This window comes from Canis lupus, chromosome 28 (genome assembly GCF_011100685.1).
Source record: "Canis lupus familiaris isolate Mischka breed German Shepherd chromosome 28, alternate assembly UU_Cfam_GSD_1.0, whole genome shotgun sequence".
NCBI lineage: Eukaryota > Metazoa > Chordata > Mammalia > Carnivora > Canidae > Canis > Canis lupus.
Genome location: NC_049249.1, coordinates 647,057 through 674,047, shown reverse-complemented (window position 1 = coordinate 674,047; position 26,991 = coordinate 647,057). Strand labels below are relative to the sequence as shown.

Here is a 26,991-nt window from a genome sequence, read left to right as displayed (position 1 = left end):
GACTTTTATTCTGAGCAAGATGGGGAGTCCTACAGGGCTTCCATAGGGAGCCCCATCTTTAAAAACTCTCGCTGGCTGCCTGTTAGAGGCTACAGAGGGGGTGGCAGGGTGAGAGCCCACAGAAGAGGTTCCAGCAGGAATTTGAGTGAGAAATGATGGCAGGCTGAGGATGGTGTTTCCACTGACTGACGGCAGAGACTATGGGAAGAGTAGGGTCAGGGTCCGGAAAGCTGGGGAGTTCAGCTTCGGGCATGTGACATTGAAGGTGTCATATAGTCGGTGTGATGGATGAGTGGGTCTCTGCACAGGCCCCTAATGCACACACTGATGGTGTTTAAGTCCATGAGGCAGGAGCAGATCCCTGAGACAGTGACTGTGGATAGAAACGGGGTCCAAGTATGAACCCTCGGCTCTGGACCAAGAAGCAGGATAATGAGATAGTGTGGCAGCCAGTGAAGGAGCGGAGGGGCAGAGAGAGTGGTCTTGGAGCCCCAGGGCATCTATGACCCTGGAGGAAGGAAGTTACCAACTGGATTCAGTACCATCAGGGGTCAAGGAATGGGGGCACTGACTTAACCAACCCTTAGATTAAGCCTTGTGAGAGTCACCGCAGCCTTGATAAGAGCAATTTGGGTGGGACAGAGGTAAGGGAAACCTGACTGAGTGGGGTCCGAAGAGAACAGGAAGCAGCTGGGGTGATGAAGAAGTTCTGGAGCTCGATGGTGGTGATGTGAATAGAATGAATGCCCTTGAACTGTATGCTTAAAAATGGCTAGTTTTACTAAAAAGAAAAGGGACTGAAGACATCTCTTCTGAGGTGCTTGATAAAAAGGGAGAGCTAAACATGTTAGCTCACATACATTCACCTAATTCGTTCAACTTCTGCAAAGCATCTTACGACGTGAATACAGCATGATCTGTTTGGCCATTTTCCACTGTTGGCCATTTGGGTTTTCCCCATCTTTAGGGATCACACAGAGAGCTCCAAGGGCATCCCTGTGTGTGACTGCCTGTGCCCTTGTAATTCTTTCTTGGAGTACACAGGTGAAAGGCAGAATTGTTGGCTTGTGGACTGTGCATGTTTTTAACTTTAACAAAGACAGCCCGACTGCCCTCTGTGTAGTGGCTTACGATTGATTACTCACAACCCATCCAACACATAACATTACCAGACTTTAAAAATTTACCTGCCTAAAGGGTACACGGTGCTATATCATCTTATGGCTTTAATTTACACTTCATTGATTATTACTGAAATCCAGCATCTCTGCACATCTCGATTGGCCATTCATACTTCCTCTTCTGTAGCATTACCTGTTCATGTCTTTCATTTCTTCAGCTCTGAGAAATGAAAGCTCCGCACTTCCTTGGTAAGCAAGGGCAGGAATCAGGGAATGGTCAGCTGGTCTCCCATCTCATGTTGCCCTAGCAACACCTTGATGCTGCTCCCACTTTGCCCTTCTCTAGTAATGAATGAACCTTGGGGCACTTGAATTCCATTTCCTCCACCAAGAGTTCTGATGTCTCCTGGGGAATAAGGACTATGAAGATGTAGAGGACCTTGCTCCCTCCTGGGGAGCTCTGTGAGCATGAATGTGTGTCTGTTTGCCAGTGTGTGTGTATGTGTAAGAGTGGGTACATGCATGAGTGTATGAGACTGTATGTGAGTGTGTGCATGCATGAGTGTGTTTGCAAGCATGTATAGGCACTCCCAGGAAACACCAAAACTCAGGGTTCTGTGCTATTCTTGAAGGAGTTCTGTAGATTTGGAAAGCATGAATGAATGAGTGAATGGTTGTGATATGAACAGAAGAGCCCTGACTGGGAGAGGGTGGAGGGGCCTTCCTCCTCCCGCTGGTCAGGAGCTTGCCCTGCACCTGCTCCTGGGCCCCCTTGGGAAACTCACATTAGTCCTAGAGCCTCAGAATGTCCGAGCTGTTTGACTTGAAAGCTTTGCCTAAGCATCTAAAGAACTGAATAAGTTGACTCAAGTAAACACTGAGGACAGAAACAGTGGTTATTAATAAATCATAACAATGATTATTTTCCTTTCAAGACACTCAATCGGCCTTATAAGAAGTTGTATCCCTGTGATTGATCAACTGGGGAAAAGCCTGGGCTGGTTTGGGAGCCTAAGTACCATCTGCCAGCAGTGCCTCCCTGCTGAACTGAGGCAGCTGGGAGCTGGTTCTTCCTCTCTTCTGAGGGAGCCTGGGGCAGGGCAGGCAGGGATGCTAGCATCTGCTCAAACAGAAACCAGTCCAGCCTCCTGCCTCAGGCCAGACCCGGCCCCATTGCCCCAGGAAACAAGCCCCCCCACCCCCTGCAACCCCCACCCCATTGCCTGCCTCCTCCATACCTGCAGCCTTCAGGAGGGTAGTGCCCAGGGCCTGGGGATCAGGGCAGTAAACATTGCTACATTGTCTGGCCACCTTGAGGGAACAGCAGATCACTCACACTGCAGTCATTTCTTTCTTGCTGGGCACCTCCTGTCCACCAGGCTCAGTATCCAGCATACTGCCCTCCAAGAGCTCAGCCTCCCTGGGTAGACATGCCTGGACAGGGAGTGTCTCTGCAGACATGGCCCAGTGCTCAGCTGAGGACTCTCCAGTATTCCTCAGTGTTGGGGTGCACTGATGGGTCACTGTATTTTTTTTTAGCTCCTGCATGTGCTGGCCCTGTCCAGATGCTATAGGGGGTGTGGAAGGAAGGGCAGGTATATTCTGGGTCCTACCAGTGCTATGATCCTGTCAAATGAGACCATTTCAGGTCTTGTTGTAATAGAAGACAACAAACAGAACCAAAGATGTAGCATTAGAACATTCTGTAAAGCCAGATTCCTCACTAAAGGCCCCAGAGAGTCTTTAGAAAGGTGGAAGATTCTACATAGCCCTTGCAGATTCCCCAAGAAGAGGAAGAGGAGAATATACAAATAGACAGAGGAGACCTGAGCCAACCCACCTCTTCCAGAGATTCTTCACCCACAGGGGCCCTGCTTCTGTCCAGGCTCATGTTAGAAATCTCAATTAAAAAACAAAAGCCTAGGCACTGCTGACTTCATTTTGCCATTGACTCCCAACCCATTAAAGGAATTTTAGAGATGAAGAAATTGAGACCTAGAGAAGAGAACTCAATAACTAGGGGTCACACCTGTACTCTCCCTCACCTCAGTCCTCTGTCAGACTCCACAGGAATCCTCAGGTTGTGGAACCCTAGTGCCCGAGCCCCTAGTGCCACAGACAGCTCTGGACCCTGGAATGAAATCAGTAAGTGTCTGCTGAATCCAGCCCTGCTCCAGCCCTGATATGGAAGGAGTGATGGAGGGGCAGTTACAGCCCTAGGAGCAGAGGGATCCTTCCCGATGCTGTCGGGTTCTGTCGAACACAACCCCCACCTACCTGCCAGCAGCTCCACCCAAGCGCTTCTTCTTACGGAACAGCTGAGGTGCAGAGCAGAGGTGGAGAGCAGGGCGGACCCCAGATGTGGTGCCATGGGCACCTGGAAATGGAAAGGCAGATTTTCTAGCATTGCAGAAACTTCTAGAGAATTTGTAAGACTCATTCAAGAGGAGAAAGGGGTCCAAATGACCAGAAGACCTATAAGGACCCTAGCTGCACCACCACCCCCAACCACCACTCCCAGTCAGCAGTTCCCACCAGGGGCAATCAGTTTAGTGGGCAAAGGGAGAGAGCAGAAACATTACACAGGGAGTGGGAGCCTATGCAAAAACATCCCCTTGGTAAGTAACCCAACAACAGGGTGAGCTAAAACAGTAACTAAGTGTCATTTTATACCTACTAAATTATGGAGTAGGAATATTCCCATTATGATATTCCATATGGATGACTATGAAGGAACTGGTACATCAGTATAATTTTGTGTTGTAATATATCCACATACCATTTTTAGAAGGAAGGGAAGGGTATAATGGCACCTAACCAGCTAAATGCCTTAGAAAAGTCCATGCCTTCTGCCCTGTGAGTCTGCTCTGGGAACCCATCTCCAGAGAACAGTTCCACATGGAGACATCCACTGCACCATTTCCATTAATAGGATCCTCACTGCCATGGTAACCAGTTCCTGGACACCACGTCCATGCCAAGCACTCTGCCAGACGTGGCCATGTCTCCTCCTCCAGCTCGCTCTGCAGGGTCAGGTATCATCATCCCACATGCACCCAGCTTGTTCATCAGCAGACTGAGGCACAGACTGCTTCACAGAGCTGGCCACAATCCTGTATTTCTTCAACTGAACCCCATTGTCTCTTTAATTAAATAACTAACATTGGAAGAATTCCAAATACCCAGCAACAAGGGAATCTTTAGCTAACTCATAGGGATAGTAAACAGCCACAGAAATAGGGAGGGAAGCAGACTTTAATCTAGGACACATCGTTAAGTATGGGGACCAGGACCCACAGGAGGTAGGGAACAAAGGGAGAGGGCAGCCAGTAAGCGTAAGAGCAAGTGAAGCTCAACCCTTGGTGCATGCAGGGTTTCAGACATGGGCTGCTTTCCTGGAAGGGGGAGCCAAGCCATGCCTTTTGACTCCTCTGGTTTGTCTTCCCTTTAGTCTCTGAGAAGGACTGTCTGTCCTCAGGGATCAACAGTCCCCCTTCTGTGCATTGGGGGTGAGCCTAGAAACAGCCTGCTTGCTCTCTGGGCCATAGCACAGCCAAGACAAGGCTAGAACATTCAGCAAGGACCTCACCACAGCCAAGAGATGGCAACGGGGCATCAAGGTGGAGACGGTGGGGACAGACACAATCTGAGCTACCACAGCTGTGCGGGGTGACAGGATGATGTCTCTCCTTACTCTCCCTGCTGTCATTGAGCTGACCCTTCTAGAACAGGGCTCAAGGGATGGCCTCGTTATTTTTTGCTCATGTAAAAGTGGTCGATTGAGGATCGTATCCCAGGCCATATGTCACTTGAGGCAAAGCGGGGGCCACCAAACTATACAGTCTCCTCAGAGAGCAGCTGAGTGTCATGGCACATTTAATCCCATGATAAGACACAGACACACCTACTCATTAGGGTGAGCCTAAGTAGCCTGTAATGTTGGACAACCATGACTTACATCCATTCCCTGAGCAGCACATGGTGAGGGCCACACATGTAGACCTGGGTAAGGCACCATGTCCTCCCCAACATGCGCCTCAGTCTGGTGGGGCAGAAAGGCAGCCACACAGATAATTTGCCGTCTATGGGCCACGTGTCCTGATAGGGAAGGGAATGACTCTCTGGAGGAGATTCAGAAGGAAGGTTCTGTAGAAGAAGTATCTGAGTTGTATCTCAAAGGATACATGGGAGCTCACCAAGAATCCAAAGCCAGGATGAGTGTGAAAGGGATTGAAGAAAGGTCCAGACTAGTGGGACAGCATGGGCAGAGGATAGGCCAGGCTTAGGAAACTGTGGTCAACAGTATAGTGGGAGGAGCCTACACACATGCACACACACACACACACACACACATAGAATCACAGGTACGATGCCAGAACCATAGGGCACAGGGAACATGCATTCCAATCAGAAGTTAGGATCCGTGGTCTAAGAATTACAAGTGTAATGACATTTAGAAGAACTGTTCTTCATAAGTCCAGGATGACCACTCCTGGTGACCACTGCAATATGCTTGATACTGACCAGAGAGGGAAACAGAGGAGAGAGGGGGAGGTGATGGGATAAAGGTCCCATAAGGGACAAGTCATCACTGTGAAGAGCAGTACCAGCCATGGCAGAGGGCCAGTCAGTGGTGTCAAGTGGGGAGCACAGGAAGCCTGTGGGGCAAAAGGGCTTGTGGGCACTCTGAAACTCTGAGGTAGGAGAGATGGCCCCTTTGCCCACAAGGGAGCCACTAACAAGTTACAGCAAACAGCTGAATCAGAGGCCCCACTGTCTAGACACAGTATACCAAGATGATCCCAGCAGAGCAAAGGGTAGCTTTGGAGGTTCTGGGCAATGGTATTCAAGTCTAATGCCTCCAGAGAAGGGTGCTATGCAGGAACCAGGGAGGGGGTCTGAAGGGGCCAGCTCCCTCAGGGCCTAAAGTGACAGAGACCCTGGTGGAATGTGAGCTCCAGGAGGACCCAGATTTTTATCTGTTCCTTATTTATTTCATTGCTTTATCTCTAGTACCTAGAATAATGCTGATTGGGTGGGTGGTTGGGTGGATGGATAGATGGATTTGTGGATAGATGCATACATAGACATGGCAGAGACTAACTAGGCCTGCAGGCTGTGCGCCTGTCCCAAGCGGATAACCCTGGGCTGCTGCTGCTGAGGTGTTCCAGCCCATGCCCTGTTTAACTGAGGGGGAAGTATGCCAAGCACAGTCATGTCCTGCTGGTTTAGGCTCCCAAGCTCCGGTCACAGGGCAGCCAGGATGCCAGAATGGGGCAAGGACTGACAACGGGCATGTATCCTTCACACTCATTGTGTGTGTCTTTGGCTTCCAGCCCGCTCCAAAAGCCTGGTGATGGGAGAGCAGAGCCGAAGCCCTGGGAGGCTGCCCTGCCCCCACAGGCTGGGCCCTGTGCTGAAGGAGGGCTGGCTGAAGAAGCAGAGAAGCATCATGAAGAACTGGCAGCAGCGCTGGTTCGTGCTGCGTGGGGATCAGCTTTTCTACTACAAGGACAAAGATGAGACCAAGCCCCAGGTGAGAAGCACGCGCCTTGCATCCTGGGGCATCATGACAGGGTTGAAGGGAGGGTAAACCATGCCCAGGAGAGGGCCGAAGGCAGAGATAGCCTCCTGTTCTCAAGCCCTGAGCCACTGACTTCAATCACAGTGGCACTTCACCACTGATTTCTGAAGTGGTTTTTGTTCTCAGCCCTCATGTCCCTGGTATCACAATTTGTTTTACAGAAGCACATCCACAGCTTCAGTAATGAAAATGTCTCCATAGAAAGTTGATAGGGAACATCTCTGCACAGCTTAAGAAAATGAATCTTCCCTGTGTTCTTTCCAGCCTCTTGGAAACATTCCAGTTACTTGCAATGTCCAAGGACATGGATACCAAAGACAAATCTCACCTCAAACTGAAACATGGCTCACTGCGGAGCCCCTGTGTCCAATGCCTCTGCCTTTCAGTGGCTACCTCTGTTTTCTACCAGTCCTGGAAGATCCACCTGGTCTGGGGTCCCACTGTGTGGAGCTGGAGCCTGAGGGCAGAAGGGGTGCTCAGTGATGGACAAGTTGGAGGAAGGACCTGGGCATAGCACAGGATCATATGGACATCACAGTAGGAAGATAGATGACCTCCCCACCTCTCTTTCAGTTTTTCTGAGTATATCAAGGGGAAGCATCAGTTGTGTGCTAGCATATGTTTGGCCATCTCCAACATTTGGGATCTTCCCTTAAAAAATGGAGATGGGGGTGGAAAGGAGCAGGCCTCATGTCAGAGCTTCCAGTGACAATAGTGGCGTAATGTTCTTCTGTCTTCCGTGTATTATTCTAATGGTTAACTTCTGTTTGTGGAAAGTCTCCATTGAACAGTGATATCACCTTTTCCCTTTTAATATATCTAAGTTAAAATAAAAAAGCATTGGGGTGCCTAGGTAGCTCAGTTGATTAAGCGCCTGGCTCTTGATTTCAACTCAGGTCATGGTCTCAGGGTCAAGAGATCCAGCCTTATGTCAGGATCCATGCTCAGCGAGTAGACTGTGTCAGGATTCTCTCACTCCTTCTGCCCCTCCCCATGCTTGCTCTTCTCTCTCTCTCTCTCTCTCTCTCTCTCTCGTAAATAAATCTTTAAAAAAAAAATCAAAAAGCATTGCACAGCAATGTGAAGGTACTTAGCGCCCCTGAACTATACACTTAAAATGGTTAAAACAGTAAGTTATACATTTTTTACCACAATAAAAAATAAATAAATAGAAGTGTGGGACTGTTTAAGGAAAACTTTTCCATAAATTCTAGCACAGAGGAGAGGTGGGTAGGACACACATCATGAAGGTGGAGCTGAACTAAAGCTTAGGAAACCCTGATCTTGTCCAGCCTCCCTGCTTTCATAAGGAAGGAAAATGACTCCCAGGAAGGTCGAGTGGAACAAATAGAAACTTTGGAGTCAGGCAGATGTGAAATTGATTTGAATTAGGCCTCGCACTCTAGCGTTATGACTTGGGACAGGTCACTTACTTTGTTTTCCCTTTGGTTTTCTCACTGCTAAATGGAGACATCATTCCCTACGTCACAGAAATGTGCTAAGGATCAGATTGTAGCACATATACATATCTGATTGCAGATCCTAGCACATGGGTGGGTACCCTCCAGCTTCCTCAGCCCTGCCTTTGCCTTCCTCCCCACTTCCCCAGCCCTGCTGCCGCTCCCACTCCCCAGATTAGGTACCACACTTCTGGCTTGCCCACCACCATTTTCCTTCTGGCCTTTACTTCTGGTGTTGAAGACCAGCCTTGGCCTTTAAACAATGTCTTCACTTTCCTGGCTGACCTGTTAGTGTCACTCTGATGACTGGGAAAGTTGCCAGGGTCCCCACCCTTTTGGGGCCCTGTATGTGGCCCCTACTGCCATCCCCTCCTGGCCTAGCCCGTGACACCATCTCCTGAGAGAACTGTGTTAGTGCTGGGCAAGCCCAGTGGACAAAAGGAACACACTGAGGTGGCCCAGGCCATGTGTGGACCCCTGCCACAGGCTTCCCCACATGTTCCTCAAGGTGAGGCTGAGGTGGCCCTTGTCCATCAGCTGCAGCTCCATGAGGAAGCTCTGTCTCCTGGATTTCCTAAACCAGACACTCCTTTTCCTCACCTCCATCTTTTCCAGACTTCAGTGGCTTCTGGTGGAAACAGCTAACAAAATGGTGGCATCCACATCCCCAGTCATCAGCCTGGGCATGGGAGGAGCCTGGAGCCCAGTCCTAACTAAACCAGGGCATTCATGCCAGGGAGCCATTGGATCTCTAAAAGGAGCCACTGTCTCCCAATAGATGCCAGCATCAGGCCCAGGGCCCCTGTTTTGGCCTCTCTGGGCCTGGCTAACACTCCCAAGTCCTCTTGGAACAGGATTCCTTCCCACAATTGCTCCCCCCCCTCCACAAAGCCCAGTGGCAGCCCTGTTGCACAGGTTCCTAATCTCAAGGAAACTGTTGGTTAAATTGGATTCATTTAGCTTATACAGTATGATCTCAAACCTGCATGCCTGCTGGCAAAATAGCCCATACATTTCCACTTAATTGCATGAACTACATGTAATGGACTAAGTCTCAATATCTGGTTCCTGGAAAAATGTGCCCTGCTCACTGTTTACAGTGACAGAAGTGCCCAGGCAGTAAACACCCACCTGACAGACAGCCTGTCATCTGTCTAGAAGATGTAATTGTCACGAGGAAGGACATCCAGCTACCCTTGATGCTGCCCAGAGCACATCACACATGGCGAGGATGACTCTCGGCCCATATTCTTATTCTCTCTCCAACCGCTATCACTTCCCCTATCCCCTTCTCACTAGCGGGAGGGCCAGCAGAGTACATAAGAGCATAGAGATGGGGAAAATTCGAGATAGAGGCAAAGTAGGCATACAAGGCTGGACAGGAAGACTAGGCAAAGAAAGGAGCTTTAGAGCAGAACCTGGAAGCGTGCCCTTGTCCTAACTCCTTTTGCCAGTGCCTGCTTCTGATGATTTCTTCAGCAGACAGACCCTATGGTTGCACTAATAGAAGATTCCAGGTTTTTGCATCTTAGTGGTTTTAGCTGCTGCTGGAAATGTTTCCTGGGCCATAAAACCTGTTGCTGAATTCTTTGTTGAGCAGGCTGATGCATTGCCGTGGTTCAAGGACTCACTTTTAGTCTAATGATTCGACATTCAGATCCTTCTCTTGTGGGTCTCTTGACTTTGAATAGAAATGGAACAGCATAGAAGTGGAAAGTAGAACTTCCAAAACATAAGATGGAAAAAGTGTAACAAATGTGATCAGTTCAACAAATGCATGGAAAATGGGAGGGACAAAAACAAGAGGGAAAAGTGAATAGGAAAGATAAAATAAGCAAATAGGATGACAAGGAATACGTACAAACATTGCAGTCATCATAACAAATGTGATTAGGTCAGATTCACCTGAATCTTAAGAGACAGTGGAAGATTGGCTTTAAAAAGAACAAAAAACAGAAAGATTGAAAAACAAAACAATGGAGAAAAGATAAGTCAGCGAATGCAAGCAAAAGGCGAGCAGATTTAGCAACATCAAAATAAAGAATAATAGAATCCAAGGTAATAAAAAGGAACAAAGAGAAATATTTCATAATAATATAACTAACATACTGAGAAAATAGAGCAGCTGTGAACATCTATGCTCTTAGTGACATAGCTTTGAAGGATACATAAAGAAAAACAATACTCATTTTTCTCCATTTTTTTCAAAAAGTGAAATTATAGAGATGTAGTTGCTGACTATAATGCGAAAAAAGACTTATAAATTAGGAACAAAATGACAGTGAGTGAGGGTGTGTGTGCAAGACAGAGAAGTTCTATACACAAGGAAATAAAATATATACATCATGGGATGCCTGGGCGGCTCAGTACATTAAGCATCTAACTCTTGATTTTGGCTCGAGTCTTGATCTCAGGGTCAAGAGATCGAGCCCTGAGGCAGGCTCTATGCTCAGTGGGGATTTTGCTTGAGACTCTCTCTCCCTCTCTCTCTATCCCTCACCGCCCACCATTCACAAGTTCTCGTTTTCTCTCTCTCAAATAAATTTAAAATACACACACACTTCATAATACCTCCTAAATTAATAAAGAAATCAAAAACTAAAGGCAAACTTCTAGTTAAAGATGACAGATGATTTAAAAACCTTACAACTCCAGTAAACAGAACTGCTTTTGAAGGTGTGAACACACCTAGGTGGAAGGGACAGAAGACAGCTGCCACCACAGCATGCTGGATGCAAGAAAACAGATGGGCAAGACGTAGCTGACTCAGCTGATCCCAGAGAGCTCAATTCCAAGTGAGCACTAGGAGAGCACAAAAATCTGGTTTGCAAAGCAGCACCCCCTCACCTCCCACCAAAGATTCAGGAATTGGCAAGACCAATTATCTCTGGAAACAAGGGCAAAACAGAAGCGCAAAACAGAGCTGGTGGAAGGTCAGTTTAAAAAGCAACTGGGCCGCGGATATGAACAACCGCATGTGAAGCCTGACTGCTCTTCCTCCCTGTGGTGTAACACTGGGATTCCCCAGGAAGGCTGGGAGAGAGGCACTCCAGGCTGAGAACACCTGGCCCCCTGCTGGAGGGAGCCCTGCCCAGAACAGGAGAGTGAGACAGAAGGGGATGGGCTCCAGGTACTCAGGCCTCCCCATCTCCATCCCACTTGTGGCTCCAGCAGTCAGGAAGAGCCCTCAGGAAGGAAATGAAGAACTTTCACTGAAGAATCTAACAGACCAAGAAGAAAAAAAGCAAAATATACTGACAGCAGGGCTTCTCAAGTGAAGCAGCCCCAGCCCATCTCTGCTGGCCTGTCATGTAGACGCTGCCCCTCAAACAGCTTCCAGTCTACTCTTTACAGAACCCTTTCTAAATAGGGATAAATAGCTTTGGGTCACTACACATTTAAGGAAAGAATCTCATGTGAAGGACACATGCAAACACAGGAAGAAAGAAAACAGAGGCACCAGAAACCATGCAGGAGAAAAAAAAAGTAAAAAAAAAAAAAAAAAAAGATTTTATTTATTTAAAAGTGAAAGAGCATTGAGGTGGGCAGGGGATGCGAACCCTGGAGAAGGCGAAGGTATTGCTGCCTTACACCTTGCCTCATGGCACTGTTTGATTCATTCAGTTGTGTTGAGATATGACCTTAACTGAAAAAGTGGGTGAAATAAAACCCAAGTAATTTATTTGGGGAATTTTCAGAATACGAGCTGCAGGGAGGGCATGGAGAGTGAGGTATTCTTTTAAATTCTTACAGTGATGCTATATTCATTTAAATCCGTATCTTAAAGTATTTTTAATTTAAACAAGAAAAGGAAAACTCAAGCCAAAAGTGAAAGGATGCAGCCCTAGAGAGTTCAGAGGGCTCCCTCTTCTAGAGAGGGCCGCCGAGTCCAGCTGGCCTCTGCAGAGCCATTTGTAAAGAGCTCCAACTGTGGCACTGGCAAAGGTCTTCATGGAGAAAGAGTTGGCGGCAAGAAGGATGCCATGGGACCTTTGCAGCTGGTGTCTCCAACTAGTCACGTTTGGCTTAGTGAACTTGCCCCTGACTTCCTGAGAACTTCTGGAGAGCCTGACTTCTCTTCCTCCTTCCTACTTTCCACCTGCAAATCTGTCCACAGAAAAGCAGGTGACTAATTGCCTCCCACTGCTACCATAGATCTTGCCAGAGAGAATTCCAGTAGATCTCTCTGCGCTCAGAAGGAACACGTGAGTGTGATGGAAAGGTACTGAGGTACCACACACAAGAAGCCCTGCTCACTGCCTCAGGGTAACTCAAGAGCTACTGGGCAGATGTCCTCCACAGGGTGTTAGGGGTCATCATGAGCTGTTTGGGGAGTGATGGTAACTTTACTGTTAGTGCTGCAGAAGAAAAACTAAACAATAAATGTTTTCTTGTTTAAAATGTCCTTGGGGACAACTCCAAATGTTTCTTTTGCAAAGAATTACTCCTTGGAGTCTTATACAAAGAAAAATCCTTCCTTTATTTTGGATCAAATATCAGAATCTGTGGGGTTTTTTTAGAGGAAGCTTTATATTTGTGAAGCTATTTGGGAAATATAACTCCCCATTATTAAACAGATCAACATGAAAATTCTAGTCACTTATTTTAATCAAATAGAAACATATTTCTTAAATTCAAATCGGTAACAGCAGCCAGCTTATTTTTAGACAATATTTAGTGAAAACCATTTCTTTTTCTGCATCAGGCATGCGAAGGAAAAATATAAGATTGAAGGAATAATCCAAAAATACATGTTTTAAAGCTTATCTTGCACCGTACAGCAGTTGTTTTGAAAGTGGGCCAGCAGAATAACGAGACCAGCAACACCTGTTGCCTATACCACCAGTCATTCTACGGCAATATTTGCTACCATTGTAGGGAAAGAAAACCAGGATACTAAGAGGCCTGATGACACCCTCCAGAATATACAAATCACAAGTAACAAGAGTCTGGCTGCCCCCGAATCCTTTTGCACCCAGAATGTCACACCTGCAAAATGGATCTTCACCTTCTACAAATGACTCCCGTGTTTCCCTGCATGTGGCCTGACTATTGATGTAAATACAATGAGCTTCTCACAGGGTCTGCTAATTTCAGCCAGCATGGTTATTAGCTTACAGGACTTCAGTGTCTCCCACTTATAATCAATCCTTTGGCCTTCAATTGAAACCAGTTAATCTACAGTAACAGCTACAAGACTGATTGGTAAATTGCTAGTTTTGTCTATGACTCGCCAGAAAAATGAATCAGATGATATTGAGCCAGCTTGGAAATTATATTTTATTCATTGTTTAGACAGGAATAACTTACTTTTAATTATATATGGAGCATTCTAGCTCCTTAATACATTAACAGACTGCTGGGCAAAATGGGGGAGATTGGGGGCATCTGTGTAGGACTGCTGCCTTGCCCGGGCCCCTGAGGTGGAAGAGAGCATTTCTCGAATGAACTGCACCTTTGGAGAGGAGAGGAATGAAGTGTGACTTTCTCCACAAAACACAGCCTGTACCCTGTGGTGGCAGTCCCCTCGGCAGGGCAGACTGGCACTGGTCAGTGTGCAAGAATCTGTGTTTCTCAGACTAACCCATTCTCAAGTACCCAGCTCAGAGGCTGCTTTCAAAGGCACTGTGGACCCCAGAGCACAGCTCCAGTTGCAGGGCTCGAGAGCAGTAGCAGAGAACCAGACCATTTCCAGCCCAGGAAGGGCCGCTCCCGTTCAAGGTGAGTCCCTGGACCCCAGCACCAGCACATGTCAATAGTGTGTATTCCCAGCCGAAACAAACCTCTGGAGGGGGGTGGGGTTGTGCTCCGAAGCATGGACCAGGCTGAGCCTGCAGGGTCAGTTTCTGGGACACCTGTTTGTCATGGGGACAGAAGGTTGGAAACAAGGCAAGGAAAAACCACATGGAAGAGTAGCTTATGGTCCAGGGCCCCATACCTGAGCTGTAGAGAGGCCCTATATCCCCACCACCACCACCCTGCTCCCAGCTGAAGGAACAGCAGAGGCTTTTCCAAACCCTCCAGCCAGGCTCCAAAGAGCTAAGGGTAGGGTGAGCCCCAAGGTAAGTCAGAAATCTACACCAACATCCACCCAAGTCCTGGATCGGAGAAAATACTGGAAAGAGGTGGGTGGCCAGCGAAGACCCCCACCCCTTAGGAAGCTGAGAGCACGTGCCACTGGTGGCTGGTTCCTGTGTGAATGCATCAGTCCTCTTCTGCAGATACCAAGTGTCCTGGGCTCCCAATGAATTCAACTTATCTCTTGTTTCTCCCTTAACCCCTCCACCTGGAAAACTAGGTATTTTAAGGCGGCAAAGAGGCCTACTGCTGGGTCCAGTGAGCCAAGGAGGAAGACGGATCATTTTCATGCTCTGTCCAGGGGAGTTCCTACAAGGCTGGGCATTTGCCAGGGACTGGTGTGGTAGCCATGACCCCTTACTCACGGTGACCTACAGCCTTACTGGGTTCCTTCCAGCACTCCGGTCCCAAAAGTCAGACAGGAAGTCAGACATCAGACATGGCCATCACAGCTTGAGGTCAAAACCCAGAACTTTTCCAAGCCCCACTCAGTGCTTCTGACCACGAGAGTAAGGCAGCTCCCCCACACCTCCTAATACCGCATCACAAATAGACTGGCCTGACCTCTCATTGCCTTTCCCTCCCAACATCCAATCAGAGGAGCAAGAGAATAATCTTTATTAATTAAACAGCATTACTTGCATAAAAATGCAATGTTTAAATAGTACCATGATTCTAAAACTTTTTGTGTGTGTGGCCAAGTGAGCAGTTTGGGATAAAATTATCTAAAATTTAACATCTCCAAATACCTTCTAATTAGTTACAATCAACAATGTTCAATGGTCCTGAAATCCAGCACCTAAGCACAGTAAAAATTTAAATTTTGCTATGGACCAGTGGTAGCCTCATCTGTCTCTGAAGACCTCCAAGGTTTGCTAAGAGGGGCAGGAAAGAAAAGATTAAGGTCACTCCTGACCAGTCCTACTGGCCAGAGCTTTGTCACCACTAGAAGGTTCAGGAAAGCCCCGTATAAGCATTCTAGTCTGGTCACAAGCATTAATTCACCTGTAACCCTAAAAGTCTACTCAACACCCACAGGCACTGTGGGCCTGCCACAGTGACCCAACAAGGCCAGGACACTAACTCTCCTGAGCATTGGCTTTGTACACTTTCCAACATGGCATTGCATTTCATTCCCATAAACTTGGTCACAGGCATTAGGATGCCCACAGTGAAGATGAGGGCCCAGGGTCAGAGGTTGAGTTCGATGCTGCCTTACCTGTGTAGAATGAGGTGTTAGCTGAAGATCCGGGCACCTCAACCCCACCACCTGCTGTGAGACAGGGATCCAGTGAGATGGAGCCAACTAAAGGGATGGCCCCAGAAATGACTCAGTGCAGGTCAGGGATATACATGATCTGGGCTGGAGTCTAGACCAGGAACCTGGAATGACACAGAGCTAACTAACTGTAGGAAAAACCAGGACCTCAGGAAGAGAACCTACCACCCTGCCAAGGACACCCCTTCAGGGATTAGGATTGGCTATGAGGCCAGAGGATTCCTAGGGTCTCTGCCCAGACCCCATGCTTAGAGCTGCAAGTCTGCCTCAGGCCCCCGGCCCACCCTTGGTTCCTAGCAGGATCTACCTGCAAGGGCTCAGGCCTTGGGCTGGGCAGCCCCACAGGTAAGGGATTTAGGGATGGTGGTCAGTTGGGAAGGTGTAGGGAGCTGGTGCTCAGCCCTCAGGGACTACCTACTGAAAGGCTCTCTGGGGAGACTAGGGGTAGCTGGCAACCCAGAGGTAGAGCAGGATGTGGGGACACGTGGAGCACACCGCATGCATCTGCAGTGTACAGGAAGTAGCATCACTCTGGAATCTGCTGGGAGAAGCTTCAGGACCCAGTCCTTACCAAAGACATCTGCTGAACAAGTGACTCATCTCAGCTCCTTAGGGAGGGAAAGTGCCCCAGCCAAGAAGCAATTTGTCTCCAACATTAGGTTGCCTCTCTTAATACCTGCATTTTAGACAGTAATAGCCATGGTTACAGGCTTGTGTGATAAGGAAAGGGAGGATGTTCCCTGCTTGGCACTGAACTTCATTGTGATCTGCGTTATTTAAAACTCGGAGTGGTTCAGTTCCTGGTTGGGTGTCAGAGGCCAAAGCTTTTTAAGATTGATCTGACGCCACAATCAGAATTACAGAAGATAAGGAACCTTGAGTGATTGCTTTCTGAAATGTGTCTGCAATTTTTCAAGATGCTGCTGGTGGAAAATCTTATCACGTCCTTGCTAAGGAGCGTTCAGAAGGTGGTCTTCAGACAGTCTCCCTTCAGACAGAGTGAAAAATGAAGACTTTCCAGAGAGCCAGCCTCAGGCTGGAGAGAGAGCTCAGTCAGAGTGTGAAGTTCTCAGGACTATCATGAACCCCAAAACTCAGGTCAGTGGGAGGAGTGCAGGCATCCCAGCCCCTTCAGGAGGCCTCCACAGGGCTGTCCTCACAAACTGTGAAGGATGAACACTATCTTCACCATCCTGGGGCTCCAGAATCTACACCAGACCTTATTTGGGGGCATAAGCAATGGTATTATTGTGGGAAAGATTGTTCCCAGAACAAACAGGTATAGTGGCCAAAATAGGCTTTACGATAATAACTCTGACAATTACTCCTATTCATTCAGCCTTTATTGCTTACAAAGCACTAGCTCAGGGAGCAAAGGCCAGAGGTTAATATCCTCATTTTTCCAGGTAAGAAACCCAGGGCTTAGCCCAGGAGCTGCTTGATTCCCACCTAACCGTCAATGTCACAATAATACAAACCCATAAAATTATTTTTTAATGTTTATATATGCCCCAAGTCCTGCAAAATGGTCATAAGTGGGGCTCTACTTCTTGGCTATGAAATAATTCACAAATCACAACAGAACTTACTCTGGACAGGCACTGGACTCAGTGCTGTCTAAATGTTAGCTCATGAAATCTTCACAACATAGCCCATGACAGAGGGGGGACACTGAGGCCCATCTATTTATTGTTCCGTGCTCACTAAGATGCTACACCAGGCTGCCATCCTGGGTGCCTGCCACAGCCTGGCCCCACTCCAGGCCCTCTGCTCACTCTGTCCCATTTGGTTCCCAGAGAACCCCATTGAACAGAGAGGGAAACTGAGGCTGGGTGAGGCAAATTTTTCACATGCTTCCTTCCTGTTGATTCGCAGAGATATCAGGGTTGAAACCGATCTGCCTGAAAGCACACACCTGTGCAGTTTCCATGACTGTCCCACCCCACCCCAGACTTAAAATGTAATCGCTGCTTACCTTTTACCATTCCCTCATTGATGGACAAGTTGTTTTCTGCTTTTTCTATTAGGAAAATAATGCTACAATGGTCATCATTATACCTATGTCCTGGTGTGTTTGTCGTCTTTGCTTGGAACAAATTCTCAAAATTCAACACTAGGTTAAATGGACATTTTTATTCCAACATTATTTTAGAAAATGCAAAATTGCTTTCAAAAAGGCTTTATCAAGTCATCATCCCATAAAAGGTGTATGAGAATGCCCAGTGATGGGGTTATCTTTTTGTGAGCTTATTTTCCACTCACCCTTATATCTTCTACAGTAAAGTATCTGTTCAAATCTTTTGCCTATTTTTAAATTGGGTTGTTTGCTCATTATTAAATTTTGAGAGTACTTTATATATTTTGAGTACAAGCCCTTTATTAGATGCATGATTTTCAAAAACTTATTCTCATGGTTTCTCTTATTTTCATTTATTTCATAATTCATATTTTCATTATCTTAGTAACTTCTAAGGAACAGGGTTTTTATTTAAATAAGTCACATTATCAATTAGTTGGTTTATGAAGTGTGCTTCTGATATTGTATCTAAGAAGTCTTTACTTAATCCAAAGTCATAAAGGTCTTCTACCAGAAGTTTCAGTCTTAGATTTTACGTTCAGGTCTATGATTCATTTGAAGCTGTGTGACATGTGAGCCATGGGCAAAGTTCATTATTTTTGCACATGAATATGGACTTGTTCCATATCATTTCCTGAAGATACTATCCTTTCTCCACTGGATTGCATTTGTGCCTTTGTCAAAAATCAGTTATATATATATATATAAAACTTTTATACATATATATGTATGTACCTATATGTATAAATTTATTGTTTCATTAATCTACATGTCTGTCTTGATGCCAATATCAAAATGTTTTGGTTGCTGTGACTTTATAATAAGTCTTAAAATCTGAAAGTGTTAGATCTCCAACATTGTTGTTTCAAAATTGTCTGGCTATGGTAAGTCCTTTGTATTTCCACATGAATTTTAGAATCAGCTGGTTACTTTCCACCGTATACCCACTGGGATTTTGACTGGGATTGCATTAGATATAGAGGCCAATCTGGGGAGGATTGACATCTGAGCAATGACCCAGGAACACAGTGTAGCTCTCCGTTTATCTATACCCTCTTTCATTTCTCCCAGCAATGATTTACAGATTTCAGTGCACAGATCTTGAACATCTTTTGCTGTATTTATCCCTAAGTATTTCCTATTTCTGATGCAATTAAAAATAGTTTTGAGTTTCAATTTCCAATTGTTCATTGCTAGTATCTAGAGATATGATTCAGTTTTGTGCAGTATACCCTGAAACCTTGCCAAACTCATTTATCACTTCTAGTAGCTTTTTCTGTAGGTTTCCACCAGATTTTCTACGTAGACAATTTTGTTGTCTGTAAAAGCACTTTTACTTCTTCCTTTCCAATTTGGACAGCTTTTCTTTTTCTTTCATTATTGTAGCAGCAAGGATTCCAGTACAGTACTTCATAGAAGTAGTAAGAATTTCATCATTGTCTTGATCCTGGTCTTAGGGGAAGAACTTTTTGTATGGCATTAGCTTTTAGTTTTTCATAGATACCTTTTATCAGGTTGTGGAGGTTGGTTTTTATCCCTGATTTGTTGAGATTTTTAAGCAGGAATGGATAATGAGTTTTTTCAATTGCTTTTTCTGTATCTATTGAGATGATCCTATCTTTATTAATATGGTGAATTGCACTGATGGGTTTTGGAATGTTAAACCAACCTTGCATACTTGAGACAAACCCCAGCTGCTCATTATATATTTTTAAATGTTGTTAAATGTGATTTGACAAATCTTGCTGAGAATTTTTACATCTGTGTTCCCAAGGGATATTAATTTGTAGTGTCTTTTCCTTGTGATGCCCTTGGCTGGTTGTATATGAAGATAAAGCTGGCCTCATAAAATGCATTGGAAAGTAGGCCCTCTTTCTCAATTTTCAAGGAAAGTTTGAGGAGTATTGGTATTATTACTTCTTTAAATATTTGATAAAATTCACTAATGAAGCCATCTGAGCCTGGAGTTTTCTCTGTTGGAAGATTTTTAGCTACAGATTCCATTTCTGTACAAGCTAGGGGCTATTGAGCTATTTCTTCCTGCGTGAGCTTCAGTACTTTCTTTTTGATCCATTTCACCTAAGCTGTCAAATTGCTAGCATAATGTTGTTCTTAACATTACCTTACCCTTTCAATATCTGTAGACTCTAGTGATATCACCTCTCTCATTCCTGATATTGGTAATCTCTTTTTTTTCCTGATAAGTCTAAAGGCTTATCAATTGTATTGATCTCCTCAAAAAAAAAAAAAAAAACAGCTTTTGGTTTCATTGATGTTCTCTATTGTTTTTCTATTTTCCATTTTATTTAGAGCCACTCTGATCTTTTAAGTTTTTTTTTCTTTTACTTTGGGTTTAACTTGCTTCTCTTTATGTACTTTCTTAAGGTGGAGGCCTAAGAGGTCTTCTTTTTGAATATCAGTATTGAGTGCTATAATTTATCCCTTACATACTTCTTTTGCTCCATGCCCAGTGTGGAGCCCAACCCGGGGCTTGAACTCATGACCTTGAGATCAAGACCCTGAGATGAAGAGTCAGAGGTTCAACCAACTGAGCCACCCAGGCACTCCCTTGAAGTACTTCTTTAAAGGCACTTCACAGATTTTTGTATGTCATGTTTTCATTTTTATCTAGTACAAAGTACTCTTTATTTCTTTTATTTCTTTTTTGACCTGTGGATTATTTAGAAGTATGTTAATGGGATTTCCAAATATTTGGGGGATTTTCCAGAAATCTTTCTGTTACTGATTTCTAACTTCATTCCATTGTAGTCAGAGAACATGTGTTGTATTTAAATGCTTTTCCCTTTATTGAGACCTGTTTATGGTTTCCTGTGCATTTGAAAAGAAGGTATATTCTGCTTTTGAGGGGATAGCAATTTGGTCAAATGAGTTGATGGTGTTCTTTTGGGCTTTCTATACCCTTATGGATTTCTTCTCTTCATGTTCTATCAAAGTATAAAATCAGTCATGGTGGGCAGCTATTTCTACCACAGAGGTTGGCAAACACTACAAATTTGATAGCCTTATTTTTCCCAGCCTGTGGCTAAACATTTGCCAGCACACCACCAGACCCGGTACTCTGTGTTTTGACAAGCTCTGAAGTGATTCTGATGTGCTTAAAGTTGAGACCTGCCCTAAACGTCCCCCGCTGGGTGCTTCCTATTGACTCCTTAGGCATCTTACTACTGTCACAAGAGGAAGAGGAAAGCACCCTACCCTCTCCCCGCTCCCACTCCTACCCAGTGCCTGAGCACAGTGTAGGATCAAAGCTGTGCTCTTGCTGTGTGGAGGCAGGAGGGAATCTGGGTCCCCCAAAGTCAGTTCTGAAATCCCCTTGCTGTGGTGGGAGTCACACTGGGATTCGCCGAGGGAGAGGAGAGCAGTGGGTCGCTAAGTCACAGGCTGGCTCTCCACAACAGCTTCTTGGTGTCCTCCAGCAGCTGCCATCACAAATGACAGGCAAAGTGCTCTGGTATCAGACATGGCCCTGTACCCCTCCCTGGCTTGCCCTTGCCCGCAGTGGGACAAGATGCTGCTTGCTCTCCTCTCCAACCTCCATCTGCTCGTCCAGGAAGATGAGAATAGTGGTACCTACTGCATGGGGCCTCCAGAAGTTAAACAAAGAGGAAGACAGGAAGATAGAACAAGCTCCATAAACAGTACCTATCACTGCTCTTCTATGTAGCTACAGTAAAAAGTAACGTCCCTGTCAACAATGTTACTCCCATTTTATGGATGACACATTTTGAGGCACAGAGGAATAGATCAAAGTGCCCAGAATGACACAGTTACTGAGACAGCAAACCCCAGAGACCATCCCATTAGCCAGTGATGGATTGTGTCCACAGCCTCTCTAATGAGCACATTTCCCCATTCTGGAGCTGCACTCCTAATTTATCCAGTAGCTCCAGATTCCCTAGCAAGTAACTGAGTTATCAGTTACAACAATTACTAGCTGGTTCTCTGGTTTATTGCTGTAATTACTCTAAGGCAAGTCTGTGTGGGCAAAGAAGTTGTCCTGTCTTTACATTGCTTATGTGAGAAAAGGTCTGTCCATGTGTCCCTGCAGCACAAGACCCCAGTGGCCTCGTAAAGGCTCTATTCACCCTGTTAAACTCGGGAATTGCCTGGAAAAGGTAGCATGGGAAGATGAGGGCTCGGTGAGCACACACAGGAGCTGGGAGCTGGAGGTGACATGATCATGCCCCTCACCTGGGCAAATGCAGATACCAGGATGCCTTCACTATAAGCCAGGAACTGCTGTAAGGACTTCCCAGACACTCATTCAATGCTCACAACAGCCCCATAATAATACCCTAATAATAGGTAGTATTATTATTCCTATTTCCTGAAAAAGCATAATTGTGAGGTTGCACAGAGAGGTTAAGCAATTTGTCTGAGGTCACACAGTAAGTGAGCCAGGATTTGAACTCCGACAGTTAGGCTGTAGGAATGGAGTCTAAAATAGGTTTCTCGGGGAAAGAGCCAAAAAATGCATAGTCAGAGCCACATGCGGTCTTAAATGAGCAAATCTGAATATGAACAGAATGAAGAAAAGCCACAGTAGAGATTAGTCCCTAACAGAGAAAGGGAGGCCCTGCCTAGCCCTGTGGATGGGAAAAGGACTGGGGTCAAGGCCATGGTGACAGCATCCCATCTAGAGCAGGACCTCCTGCACAGGAATCTGGTGTCTCAGGGCCCCGGAGAAGTGAGAGTTACCATCCAGATGTGGAAGCTGAGCACAGTGTAGGATCAGAGAAGAAGAGTTCAGAGAAGTTGAGTGGTCCGCCTGAGGTCACACAGCCCAGACGTGTAGGACCGAGACTCAAGCCCGGCATCCCTGTTCTTACTTACACCCCATGCTCTTTGCCTGCGTCATTTAGCCTGACTACCAGATTCCAGCACTGGAGGGTAGTGGAATGTACACACAAAGGTGCCCCAGGCACGAGGCATGGTCTGTGCTGGTACCTCCTGTGTGGTAGTTGACTCTGGCTTACGGAATGAACGCCCCCCCTCCAGGGGGCAGAACTGGACTCAAGCATCTGTTGATCCTTTCTCCCACTCCACTTCTGGGACAGTCGCACACCAGAAGCCAGCCTCAGGTGCCAACTCTCCTCTCCCTGACGCTCTACAGCCCCCATCAGGCTGCAGATAGGTGCGCTTGCAAGGGGAGTGAGGGGGTGTTGATGACAGGGCCTCCCTCCCTGCTCCAGATTTGCATTTCCCTGCCTTAACCAGGGAGTAACACATCCAGGCAGTCCGGGTCCTGCCTTGGGCTTGGCTCCCGCAACTGTGGCTGTAAACCACAGGGCCCACTCCACTCCACTGGGGATCCCACGCGGGCCCCTCCCAGTACCCCACCTGCATAGCCAGGGCCTGGAGGGCCGCACCCCTGACCCGCGGCCCCACTCTCTCTTTCCAGGAGCTGTTCCCAGTCATCTCATTCCTCCTGTGTTTGTGCCTGTCTCTTTGTTCTAGGGATTTATTTCTCTACAAGGGACCCGAGTGACTGAACTTCTTCCTGGCCCCGAGGACGCAGGGAAGCACCTCTTTGAGATCAGCCCAGGTAGGCCTGAGCATCTTTTGGCTCTATGCTGGCACTGGCCCTGGTGGTGCCAATGGGGGTGTCACACACCTCTGGCCCGGAAGGGCAGACCTCCTGTTGGATGCTCCTCCCTACAGGAACACCAGTGTGTCTCCAAGTATTGCTCAGAAATTTGGGCCAAGTCTAGAGAATATTACAAGTTTGAGGGAGTATTAGAAAATCCAATCAGCTGTCTGAGTAATTAGCTTTTGGGTGAGAGGAAAATGTGGATTTTAAAATTCATGATAAACACCAGGGAAACTAGCCAATGGGGACATCTTAGGGCAAAGGTCCAAACACAGCATCTGGATCATATGCAATAAGTCCACTAGTGCAGATACAGAGCATTAAAGTAACCTTTACGGTGAATCTCAAAACAGAGAATTGTGATGTAACAGGAGGAAGGGAAATATTTTAACCCAACGAACTGCTGTCATATTAGCAGTTACAAAACCATCTTTTAAAATTCCCAGTTTTAAAATGTGGTTGTTACTGGACCAAATAGATGTGTCTTGAAGATAAGCCAGTGTGCTTATAGAAGGGAGGGTTCCTCCATCAGGTGATGTTTTTGTACCTTGGCCTTCCCCAAAAGCAGAGCCTGAGACAAGGCTTTGAGCAGTTTATTCAGAGGTGATTCCCAAAAAGTAGGGGGAAGGGAACAGGGAGGGAGGAAAGCCATGCAAGGGGGTACTAGTGAAAGAACTCCTGCAGGGTGAGCCACGGGTTCCATTCCAGCTGGGCCTGTCAAGACTTTGGGGAGCAGGCTGCAGAAGTGTGTGGCCCATGGAGCAAGGAGGCTGGGGATCACCCACCTGCTTCCACCTACCCACTACTAATTCTACCAGCTGCTTCCTGGGGAGCTAACTCTGGCATCTCTGGCCTGCCCATGGCATGGGCAACCTCCCTACAGACACAGCAGGCTTCAGTCAGGATGACATGGATGGGAACAGCCAGTGCTGAGGCTCTGGACAGAGCAGGGCCCATGGGCAACTAGTCATCACGTGCCACCAATGTGCCATCCAAATTTAGATTTCCTTCTGGGAAGTGGTGGCTGTGAACAGAGTGTGCCAGCATCTCACTCAGCTCCGTGAGCCAATTGGTTTACAGTCTCCGAGCAGCACAGCCACCCCAACCAGTCTGACGAGGTGACCTGACTATCAGCTGCACACCAAGAGATGAATCAGCCCCAGCTCAGGCCAGCCAGCAGTGGCCCATTGGGAGCAGCAGTGAGTGCAGCCAAGCCTGGGGCAGGGGCACATTCACTTTTGCTTTGTCCATACTGGGAGTTCCAGAAGACACAGGCAGAGGGTGACAGGCAGGAAACTACCCCCTCCCTGCAATTTCATGTCCTGTATGCAAAATGCAAATACCCTGGTTTCATTTGGGTTTTCCTACGTGGGTATTTAATCTACTGCAAGAGCCTTGATACTAAAACTGGATGGTGGAAGGGGACAACATAGGGGTCCTGGGGTGTGGAGTGGGAAAGAGAGGCTGGATTGACTATGCAACAGGACGAAGGCTTCTGCATGGAAGATAGGGCAGAAATGAAGAAGGCAGCGAGGGATCCCTGGGTGGCGCAGCGGTTTAGCACCTGCCTTTGGCCCAGGGCGCGATCCTGGAGACCCGGGATCAAATCCCACATCGGGCTCCCGGTGCATGCAGCCTGCTTCTCCCTCTACCTATGTTTCTGCCTCTCTCTGTGTGTGTGTGTGTGTGTGTGTGTGTGTGTGTGTGTGTGACTATCATAAATAAATTAAAAAAAAAAAAAAAGAAGGCAGCAAGGTGGCCAGGGCCCGGCCATCAGCAGGAGGGGGAGCAGCTGGGAAAGGGAGGCTGGGGGTGGGGCCAGGAGCCCTGGGCTTTTGGGAATCAGGGAGGAGTAAGGCCAGGCTGGAAATGAACGGAAGAGGTCAGCACACTGTAGCCATGAATCCCACAAGGCGCCAAGTGAGTGCCCCAAGGACCAGATGGGAAAAATCACCAGTGTGCATGCTCTGGATCTGGGTCAGAACTATTTACAGGATTTATTTGACCGGTGGGGGAGGGGAAGAAGACCCATTTGCCATGTAAGGCAACATTCACAGGTCCTGGGGATTAAGATGTGGAGGTCTCTGTGGGGCCGTCATTCTGCCTACCACAATGTGTGAAACATCCCTCTAAGGGAGGAGTACTTTTATGACTATTTTATTTAAAAGTCCCTGGGGGTTAAAAAGGATGAGCAGCTCACCCAGGGACACACAGCTAGAAGGTCATAGAGAAGCATCTGGGCAAAGAGCTGCTCTGCAGGACCTAGCAGCTGTCCCACCTGGGCACAGGATGGCTCAGAATGCAGTCATGGGCTGGAAAGCTCCCCGCAGCCCTCTATCCTGGGCCAGCAGGGCTCTAAGCACCGGATTCATGCCCACCCCCAGAGACACCCGCCTGCCTTTGCACATGCAGCCCTCCTGAAGGCCTGGGGCGGGGGGGTGTTAGGTGGGGGCAGGGAACGAGGGCAGCCGTGGGGCGACTCAGAGAAAGCAAGTCCGTGGTGAGCAGAGGGGATCAGTCCGACTTTGTGGAGCACTGAGCAGGAAGGGCTCAGGCGTCTCTCTGAGCAGATCATTGTGGCTGCAAAAGGCCAGACGGGTGGCGTGTGTGCCCTGCCCCACACCCCAGAGGGGGTGCTTGACAGCTCTTGGAAATGTAGCAGATTCCAAGATGGCAATATGTAAGATCAACTACATGAATTTTAAGTTCTAGTTCTATTTTTGTTCTTCAACGGTATAAAAAAATCACAAGTTTGATCAGGATAGAATTAAAAGAGGAAATGCAGAGCAGCCCCGGTGGCGCAGCGGTTTGGCGCCGCCTGCAGCCCAGGGCGTGACCCTGGAGGTCTGGGATCGAGTCCCGCGTCGGGCTCCCTGCAGGGAGCCTGCTTCTCCCTCTGCCTGTGTCTCTGCTTCTCTCTGTGTGTCTTTCATGAGTGAATAAATAAAATCTTAAAAAAAAAAAAAGGAGGAAATACAAGAGGAAAAAATTCTACTGTGCGCGCCCTCTAGCGGATGGATCTGCCAACTGCATGACGGGCTCTTCTGCGCCGGCTCCATCCAACCGTTTCAATCAGGCCTAAACTGACTGTTGCTGGGCTCCCAAAGTCACTAAGTGGGGCCCGAGCTTGCGCCACCTCTAAACCAGAATCCCGCTCTCCACTAGCGCTTTTGGCTCTTGGGTCCAGGCCTCAGAAAGGGGCTGGGATTCAAGGACCCTGGGTCTCCTTCCCACCTGGCCTCTTCTGCTCAATTAGTTACCTGGTATGATCTGGTGATTTGGATTAAGATATATCTATAGATAGATAGAGATAGATATTTGGTGTTCACCCTGGTTCTAGGCACAGAGCTCCTAAAACCCTCAGTATTTCCCAAGTGAAGAGAGTCGTAAAGATGTCTTTTGTTCTGTTAACGAAATGATTTGAGGAAAGCCCCTAAGTTATCTAAGGATGGAGACTGGTTGTCAGAGAAAAAAACCAGGTGTTTAGAAGATTGGAGCTTTCAGGTCCACCTCCAGGTGGGGCGAGGGGCTGAATATTGAGTTCAATCACCAATGGCCAGTGACTTTTTTTTTTAAGATTTTATTTATTTATTTATGAGAGACACAAAGAGAGAGGCAGAGACACAGGCAGAGGGAGGGGGCAGGCTTTCTGTAGAGGGACTCGATCCTGGGACCCCAGGATCATGACCTGAGCCAAAGGCAGATGCTCAACCGCTGAGCCACCCAGGTGTCCCCCAATGGCCCATGATTCAATACCTATGTAATGAAGCCTCCATAAAAA

At 47.1% G+C, this 26,991-nt stretch overlaps 1 protein-coding gene across 3 annotated transcripts in view; it reads left to right on the top strand.

The window, feature by feature from the left end:
* ARHGAP22 (Rho GTPase activating protein 22) overlaps positions 1-26,991 on the top strand; it is a 135,698-nt gene that overhangs the window by 23,115 nt on the left and 85,592 nt on the right. For all 3 annotated transcript variants that reach the window (XM_038578023.1, XM_038578022.1, XM_038578021.1), the window contains exons 2-3: positions 6,458-6,657; positions 23,078-23,165. In XM_038578023.1, the coding sequence (XP_038433951.1) occupies positions 6,458-6,657; positions 23,078-23,165 (288 nt within the window). The remainder of the gene's footprint in view (positions 1-6,457; positions 6,658-23,077; positions 23,166-26,991) is intronic.